At 33.2% G+C, this 10,000-nt stretch overlaps 1 protein-coding gene across 13 annotated transcripts in view; it reads right to left on the minus strand.

The window, feature by feature from the left end:
• Positions 1 to 2,391: 2,391 nt before the first annotated feature.
• Mgat4a (alpha-1,3-mannosyl-glycoprotein 4-beta-N-acetylglucosaminyltransferase a) overlaps positions 2,392 to 10,000 on the minus strand; it is a 192,801-nt gene continuing 185,192 nt past the window's right edge. For all 13 annotated transcript variants that reach the window (XM_070128332.1, XM_070128333.1, XM_070128334.1 and 10 more), the window contains exons 11-14: positions 7,414 to 7,607; positions 6,309 to 6,457; positions 5,822 to 5,937; positions 2,392 to 5,207 (exon numbers count right to left, since the gene is read on the minus strand). In XM_070128332.1, coding sequence (XP_069984433.1) covers positions 5,178 to 5,207; positions 5,822 to 5,937; positions 6,309 to 6,457; positions 7,414 to 7,607 — 489 coding nt within the window. In that variant the 3' untranslated portion in view covers positions 2,392 to 5,177. The remainder of the gene's footprint in view (positions 5,208 to 5,821; positions 5,938 to 6,308; positions 6,458 to 7,413; positions 7,608 to 10,000) is intronic.

Raw genomic sequence — 10,000 nt, forward strand, 5'->3', positions numbered from 1 at the left:
TATGTATAAGCGCACGTGCGTTCGTGTTATAAGTCATCCCATAGCATTCACAAAAAAAAAAAAAAAAAAAAAAAAAAAAAAAAAAAAAAGATTCCCTCCAATACCCAATTCACGCTCTGCGCTACAACAATAGAGAGGCAATTAAGTAAATGCTTTCAGAGTCCAGGCAGCGCCGAGAGAACTGCTTTTTTTGCTCCCTTTGAAGTCAAGCGCGCCACTGGGACTCGGAAAGACACCTCCTGAAGGCTTTCAAAGACCGTGGAGACAAATGGGTGAGGCTCCTTGGCGTGTGTGTATGAGGGGTGTATGGATGAATGGATGAATGGGTGGGTGGGTGGATGGAGGGGTGGGATAATGATAATGATGGTGATTGATGGTGATGATAATGGCAATGATGATGATGATGATAACGATAGCGATGGTGATGATAATGGCAATGATGATGGTGATGATAACGATAGTGATGGTGATGATAACGATAGTGATGGTGATGATAATGGCAATGATGATGGTGATGATAACGATAGTGATGGTGATGATAATGGCAATGATGATGGTGATGATAACGATAGTGATGGTGATGATAATATTAGTAAACAATACCGTTCCACACATCTGTCTCTGGCTGAAACGAAAGGTGTACCTACCTGGCACAGTCCTCTCTCTGTTTCCATCGCCAGAGGAAACAGCTGATTCCGCACCTGCCACACCCAAGCCTATCTGACCCAAGGGTGACTTACATCACCCCTTCGAGCAAACCCTGTGAACTCCCCCCCCCCCCGCTCCCCCTTTGTCACGGTTGAAATAAGCATCTCCCGGAGTCTGTATATAAGGACAAGCAGATGGACGAGACACGGGGGTGTCCTCGGTACCTGACAAAGGTCACTCTCGTGGGGTTTTACGACTAACACCCTCAATAAACCAACACGTCAAGGACCTTTTTATTCCCCTGCACTAAGGTCGACTTCTTGCCTTTCCAATGATGGTGGTGGTGATGATGTTATGATAATAATGATGAGATGATGATCATGATGGGTAAATTTGAAAATGCAAACCCCACACCATTTTTTGAGTGAATAGAATAATTTGCCAATGGCTTTCGTCGTGTTTCGAACGAATCTAGCAATCGTTTCCTTCGCAAACGAAGCATATCTAAGATATAGGGCTATATATCAGAAAATTTCGAGAAATAGCGTTAGAATACTAGCAAACATTGTATATTAACACATTCCCAGGTTTTAAAAGGGGTTCCGTCCCCTCAAACCCCCTTTAAGCGGGACTGCCGACCCCCACCCCCGCCTGATCAGCAAAATCTTCACCTCGTATACTCCGGCAGGAGAGAGCCCAGACCCAGGAACAGTTTGAACCACATCTTACCTTAAGCATTAACTCCAGACGGCCCAGACTGCGGGTCACTGAGATCGTCGGAGTCATCCAGGTCGTTTTTGGCGGGAATTGCGATTGCTTTAAGTGAAGTTATACTGCTTTCTTCGTTTTGTGTTTGGGACTCTTTTCCATGCATCACAAACTCACTGTCGTCTGTATTTTCCTTAGTGACACGGTGTCTTACAGTGCAGGCATTGTACTTCCACTGGAAGTACACTGCAATCTCGTACATACAGTAAGCTTGCTTCGTTTTGTTATTTCGCGATGAAATCGAAATAATTGTTCTCACAACCTATACACTGTCAAGCCATGATGGAACTGATTTGAATTTCAAACGGCTTCTCCTAGGTCCAGCTTCTATTGTCACGTGAGGATCTATTCCATACCTGATTGGTTCTATTGGGTGTCTATGTTCACGTCACCTTCACGCACGAATCTAATTGGCTCATTTGATTTCCCTCGCATACGTCATCCGCTACAAATCCGTCCGATTTACCGTCGCCTTTAACGACTTTTTGTCATTGTGTCGCGGCGCTGGAGCCGAAAGGTTACTGTGGCTCCTAAAAATCGTCGATTTTTTATACCCTCTATAACACCGTTATTATCAATTTGCGCAGGAAATGGTATAGAAGAAAACTTTCATAGGATGATGTGTTATACCACTTGGTAAGCTCAGATTCTTTAAATTAGGTGCGGGGTTGCATTTCCAATACTACCTGATGATGATGATGATGATAATGCTAATGATAAAGATGATAATAATATTGATAACGATGATGATAATGATTATATGATGGTGATAACACGCACACGCACACAAAGTCTATGTAAATACTTATATAGACCTTACACACACACACACACACATATATATATATACATATGTACAGATATGTACATACATATATGCATACACACATGGTGTATGAGCAATGCCAAGTATTGTCAATTAGACTATATTTTGCACATCAGTTTTTTTTTTATATTGGATATAAAAATACCAAATTTGTTATAGTTTTATTAGAAACAAAGTGAGACATTTGGCACCATCTATGCTGAATTCCAAATATGAACAAACTCATTCAAAAATTTTGAACCCTTTATACAAAGTTAAATCATAAATGAAAGTTTCTGCTACAAGAATGAAAGAAGAAAGGAAGAAGGAAATAAACCAAGTAGAAATAGTGTCCCAGTTATTCAAAATGTGCAAGTTAATCTGTTAATAACAAAAAATATATATATACCTGTGTTAAAATATCTGAATACATATAACTTTTTCTTCCTAAATTCTTAAGTACATATATGCCATAACTTAACACTTACAGAAAGAAGATAGCCCTTGAAAGAAATAGGTATTAGTTAATAAAATCTAAGTACTGAATAACAGATTATTCAAAAAACACTATGTTACACCCAAAAAAACAAAGAGGAAGGGCGATTAAAAATAACTATATTTCATTAAAAAATAGACATATGAATGCTTGACGAAACTCAGTATGTTAAGTATATAGCAATTCAAAATAAATTGTGTATGAAGTGATCCTCTATGAAGCTATGGAAACTTTTCATTGTTACCTTTTTTCAGCTTTTTGAAATCAAAATATGTTGTGCCAAAGCCTCCTTTATAAGAAAAATACCTAAAAGCACCTCTTTAAAATGATAATGAGAATAATAAATAACAAATTACAGAAATCAACCACTGTACAACTTTTTCTCTCTCAGTATATACCTCTATAAAATCTATAAGTACATTTAGTCCCATTGTGTAATTATATAAGTAATACAAACAGCAAATTTTGATTCCCAAACAGAAATGTTCCAAACTATATTTATATTCTTTGCTGTATATAATCTAAACAAATCTATTGCATTAAAGCATTGAAATTTCATATACTCTAATGCTACTCTTATTTCTTTAAAATGCAACTAAACACAGATACAGAATATTACAAATAGACTCTGATGCAATTATTTAAAAGTTTTTTCCCATTTTTTCACAATGGAAAGAAATTAAATTTTCTCAGACAGCAACCATTTTCTCTCTACTCTCTTAAACATGCTGGTGCTACAAATAAGAACCAGAGTAAAATATACTATACATCTAATAGAAGCACCAAATCAAAATAACTTGTCACTATATAAACATTCTATTTACAAGAACCTAACATGGCAGATACCACTCACAAAAACCTTTCCTTGCTCTTGTACAGAATATCTTTTTCTCTTGATTTGTCTATTTGTTTTTCTGTGTATGAATGCTTTCAATCTTTGCAGCAAAAATTAAGATATATATTCTTTATCTTAATTAAAAACACCTTTTTTTTTACAGTCTCATTTTCTTGCACAACAGGAACTAGACAAAAGTTATTTCATCATATCAAGTGTTTCATATCTTATAAAAGGCACTATCAGGCCACTCTAGCTATGTGGTTACACTAGTTCTTTAAATACTACAATGCGATGACTGATATCATGTGGCAAACTATAAGACTGAGGCGAAAAAATGCGTTTGAGGTTACATAACCACTCTTTGTAATATCTGATGAAATGCAAAATGCCATTCATTTAGGTGTGATGAACGTCAACTGATGAAGTGTGGCTTCAAAATATACATATGCAGATAATTATGGTTTTATGTATGGAGGGGAGGATATGATAATCTGCTGTGAATGAATTTTATAAGTTATTTTTCTACAAAACAAAATATGGAAAAAGAACTGAAGACTTGATACTAATCTTTATAAAGCATGGCTGAATAAATAAATGTAAATTGACAACAAAGTGTACCACTCACATAGGGATATGCTTAAATAAAATAAGGATATACCAAAATAAAACTAGGTTACCTACCAGACCCACTGTAACATCAGATTCATATTCTTAACAATCTAATTCTACCGAAGCACCTTATACAGCAACAATTCCTCCTCTTCTGAAGGATAACTGAGATTCCGACTGAAACAAATTACTAAATATCTATAATCTCCAGGCATCTATATGTTTTATATATATATAAATATTCACACCTCTTCTTGAATGAAACATCCTCTCTATCACAACTGCATATTATCTTCTATCGCCTCGAACATTTTCCTCCCTCATTTATTTTTTCTAGCATGAAACATTCACAAGAAATGGACATACTTGGTCAGTTGGGTTGGTTTATATAAAGTCTGAGAATGATGTCTGTGTAAAAAAAAATATATAAGAGGAAAAAAACTGAAGGCAATGATTAAATACAGCTATCAAGTCATGAGATTCACATGATAATGAAGCAATAATCCATCCAGATTATTACACATTATGATAAATGATACAAACTTCTCAGTATTTTATACATCATCTTTAAATCGTACAGGTCTATTATCCATCAGATCTATTGTGAAATACACTATCTATCACATGACATCCAGCCTCTTAGAACATGAGATTTCTCAAATATTAGGGCCCTATACCCTTTCCGATAAGGACCGTAGACACAGATCACTGTCAATCTATATTTTTGCAACATATATGCCTACAAATGTGTGTACATGTATATATATATATATTCTGTATAAAAAAGTTCCTCAGCACAATATATGGAATATATCTTGTTCTTCTCATACGAAAATATCTGATTACCAGTAATAAATATCAACAAGAATGCTACCGGCCATTTTTAAAAACTTTCACCCATTTGTCTTTTTGTATCACTTTCATACACATTGGAAACATACATGGAGCCTTGGTCACTGCTGGCACGAGATGCTTGGACACTCGCAGAAGGTGAAGGCCATTGGAGCGTCTGGTCACCTCTTTTCCGGAGTTTCTATGTGAATCTGCAACGTGTGATGAAAAATAAAGAACATGTGAATAGATGAATAAATTGATTAATGAAATTAATAAATAAAACAAAGAAAATGTGAATCTGCAACATGTGATGAAAAATAAAGAACATGTGAGTAGATGAATAAATTGATTAATGAAATTAATAAATAAAACAAAGAAAATGTGAATCTATTGATGAAATTAATAATAGAAGATAACCTAATTTTTTAAAGAATGTAAGTACAATGTTCATGCAATATAAATAATGAGAAATAAACTGTATATTTCTGGGAATGTACATATTGTACAGGAGTATAGCATGGATAATGTGAAACTAATCAAATGCTGAAAATAGAATCATTTTCTATAAATAACTTAAAGATGGATAAAAATAAAAATAAATAACATTTTAAAAAAGGGTAGACTGAGACATTTTGGTAGTCAAAATGTTTCTTAAATTTACAGAAAGTATCGTAACTGTTTATGCATTTAAAGCATCTATTTAAAATAGTATTCTAAATATAAAAAAGATAAGCGAATGTTTAGCAAAACCAGAAAATTCGACTATAGGGTTATATAATCATAAACAAATACAGATGCTGTACACTAAGAGTAAGCAACTTACCTCACTAAGTATAGCCCAATTGTCGCTGTCTATATGGACATGTAGACGTAATGTTTTAATTTCTCCTAATTCTCCATTTATTAACCCCTCTGCTACACCCATATCATCAAAGTCACCTGTAGATATTAGAAAGAATAACATAGAAAAAAAGAAAAATATATAGATAATTACAATAATAAAAAAAATACAGCCATGCATGCTTAACAGATATATATATATATATATATATATATATATATATATATATATATATATATATATATATATATATATATATATATATATATATATATATATTCATCAAAAACAGTAAAAATATTTATACTAAAATTGAATTAATGAATAAGATTTCTTATAAATTCAATTTTCTATAATGAGTACCACAGAATTCCTTGTGCTCTTGCTAAATTCATCAATTCTTTTCACTTAAAAAAATGTAATAATAATAATATATATGTTATTGAAGAGGGCATTCCAATTCACTTACCGACTATCATATATTTATCTTCAGTAATTTTGTATTTTTTCGCAGCAACGGCAGGGATGTTGGAAAATGGCTGTACAGGAAGCACCTCTACTGTTGTGTTATACAGTCTGTCGGATGGATGCTCAACATTCCCACTACGAAAGAGGAACCTGCAAGGAAAAAATAAATCAAATTAATTCTATCCCACATGTTCATATTAGTTTTATATTGGTCTATTTTTGTGTATACTGTGTTCATTTTACATGAGTGATTAATGATAAACTGTATATTTCTGGGAATGTATGTATTGTACAGGAGTATAGCATGGATAATGGGAAACTAATCAAATGCTGAAAATATAACAGGTTTCTATAAATTAATTAAAGATGAATAAAAATGATTAATGATGAATATTAGTTCTACTTGGAGACTGCCTTATATTCTGTGTATTTTGTAAGTGATTCTGGTTTGATTTTATGTCTTTTCTTTATGTACTACATATCTTGTACTATTGGGATTATATCAAATAATGATAAGTATAGATAGATATTGATAGACAGACACAGATAAAGATATAGATATAAATAGATATAAATATAGATACATAGAGATAGATAGATAGATTCTTTTTTCTTATACAATCCCTTTTTTCTGAATTTTACTCCCTGGTTTCCATCTATGTTAGCATTATGTTCCTTATCTTTATTGCACAAATTAAATAGTAGCTTATCAGTATAATGTCTTTGGAAAAATTAACAATCATGAAATACCATGTTAGCAAATTCAATGAAACCAAAGAAAGAAAAACTGATAACCGACATGAGAGCTGGTCTTCTTTTGATACTGGAAACGAGAATTTCTTTTTCACATGCCTCTTTCAGTAGCACAAATAAAATCAGTGATGCTGGTAAAAGAAATGACTTGAAAATCACATGTATGATCATCACATTTAGCAGACACATAATCTTTAATTTACCGCTGGCACCTTCTTGTATTTTTAAATTGCCAACTGTCCACCTCATTTTCTCATACCATGGTTCTGCTCTAACTTATTTTGACCCGAGTTTTCCTCTTCACAAATATCTACCAGTAACCGTCCCATCGAGCATCTCTTCACACGACTCACCCTTTGATCACAACCGGAGGATCGAAGGTGAACTGTAGGAGGTCCCCTTGTTGAGGAAGCAACCCCCAAAAGTAGGACTCCCCTTTATAGGCTCTCTGTAATGTATACGTCTTGTATGGCTTGATCTGCGTCTCCACCTCAGCTTTGGGGTTCTCGTGGGGGAAGTAGAGCTGGACTTTCCCAAACTGCTTGTCCTGTGGGACACCAAGGAAATGATGTAATACTGTGGGAACTAAAGCAAACAAAAATATCCTGTTAAGGAAAAGTACAAAAGTCTGTACAAATCTGACATGCTGAATAAGTTGTGTGTATGGTTTTGGCATTTAAACAGTGCTGACTTGTTCTATAAATTGCTGTATTGCTCATAATTGTTCACTTTACAAGGTGCCCTATGTTCAGTAAGTCTTGAGAAAAAGAAAAAAAAAGTGGATACTGTAATCTGTGCGTTAATCCAAAAGGAATAGCAATGCATTTTATATATGGTATTAAGAAATGTATAATTCTGGAAAAATATTTCCTCTAAAATTATTCTAAAAATAATTTGAACCAATTTCTGTCACATTATACAATACACTTTATTCTGTTTATACATGAAATATCTCAGCTGATGAATATTTAACTTGTACAAGACATTATTGATCAATTTCAAGTGCATTCTCAAGTTCTACAATTCTGATTTCAATTACAATATGAACTAAAAACCTTTTGTGACAAACTAATGTAGTTTTTAGTGTAGATTTCAGACATTTGTAAATCAGCTTCATCTTAGAGGAAAATAAAGAAGAATACATATACCACATTTTTGATGCACATCACAATATATGCAGAAAATATCAAAATTGGAAAAAAAGTAAAAATACATCACATATCAATTAGCATCCACAAGATTAATGTCCACATCTAGAAATTTTCACTCACACTGACACTTAAACCCACTCTGGAGATGTACTATGGCAACTCATTCTTCCTTTCATTATAATGGGCAATACCTCCATGAGATATATTCGGGGTGACATACTGAAGTTTTAAAATATGCAAATTATAAGATGTGAAAAGTCTGAGAAGCAAACAAGGAGAATTTTCAAATCATAAAGACTATTCATAGATATACCTATTCTTTCCGAGACACAAGTGAACTGACTAAAAAGTGCTCCTTCATGTTGGACATCGCAAATATAATATTCCTTTCAGATTTAACCCTGAGACAAGTTGACCTTCTACCTAGTTTGATGGACAAAATAAAATATGTTGGCCTTGATATAATAAGGAAAAAAGGCACTTATTACATAAGAAAAAAATAATAATAAGCAAAGAAGATTACATGTTCTTTCCAATCAGCGTGCGAAGTGTGTCACTTTATATATTCACCTAGCAGCGTATTTAGCACATAATTAAGGAAAAAGAAGATGTATGGAAACAAAAAATTCAAATAATATGTGAGGCCAGATACACACAGTTTGTGTGTATGCCTAAAATGTTACTTTTAAGGAGATGCACTAACATAAATTCAGATTCACAGCAAGGGTCTTCACAATGTCTTGCATTTCTCAGGGGGGGTAATGAGCATCCTCTTTCATAAAACACATGTCAACATTCGAGAAAACCACACATCAGCTCACATATCAATATATACACACTTATATATACTGGCATGAGACACATGCAAGTATACACAAATACATACACATGATGGCATGAGTATATATACAGGCCTACCCATACATACATACATATTTGTACCCATATGCATGCAGCACACACAGATGCATACACATAAACAAACACAAACATACTTTTAAATTCAAAATATTAACACTATATGCATCTGGAAATTAGTGAAATAATAACATCTGTCAATTAAATCTAAACTTTAGTAATATTCAATTACTTATTCTGCATGGATTGTACTTTAATCTTTAGTATTGTAATATATCTCAATGAACAACAACTTATGAAGTCAAAGCAGATATTTTCTATGGTGCATCTAAAATGCATATAGGTTGCAAATAACTAAATATTTCATTATGAAATAACATGCAGAAAGTATCATATCAATCTTGTAGAAATTTTCATGCACATATCAAAGAAAAATCAAATTTTAAATATTAATCTATGAATAATTGACATGCACTTTTTTTAATATCACCTTTTCTATGGATGTGGGGTTTATTCATGTCACTAAAGTGTAAAACACGCAATTTTCAAAAGTAAAAAAGTAAAATAAATGTCATATCCGCTTCCCCAAAGTTTCCATGAGGACTACTTCCAATATTAATGCCTCGAAAAGAAAAATAGAATAAATATTTAAAGAAGGGAAAAAAATGTCCTAAATCAAATCAAATATCAGTGAATGATGCCTACCTAACATGCTTTTGGGTAAAGTGATGGCAGATGTAACACACAAGTGTTTCAGAGACAAAAAATCGAAAGTTCTGCACTGTTCTGCATACCCGTAAAAGACACATTTAACCAGACCATCTGTATTTACAATGATACATAGTAAAGTTCCCACAGCTGTATCAAATTATGTACTTACATTCCTATCAAATTATAACTTTCAAGTCATTAGTACCATTACATCTGTATT

This window comes from Penaeus vannamei, chromosome 12 (genome assembly GCF_042767895.1).
Source record: "Penaeus vannamei isolate JL-2024 chromosome 12, ASM4276789v1, whole genome shotgun sequence".
Lineage (NCBI taxonomy): Eukaryota > Metazoa > Arthropoda > Malacostraca > Decapoda > Penaeidae > Penaeus > Penaeus vannamei.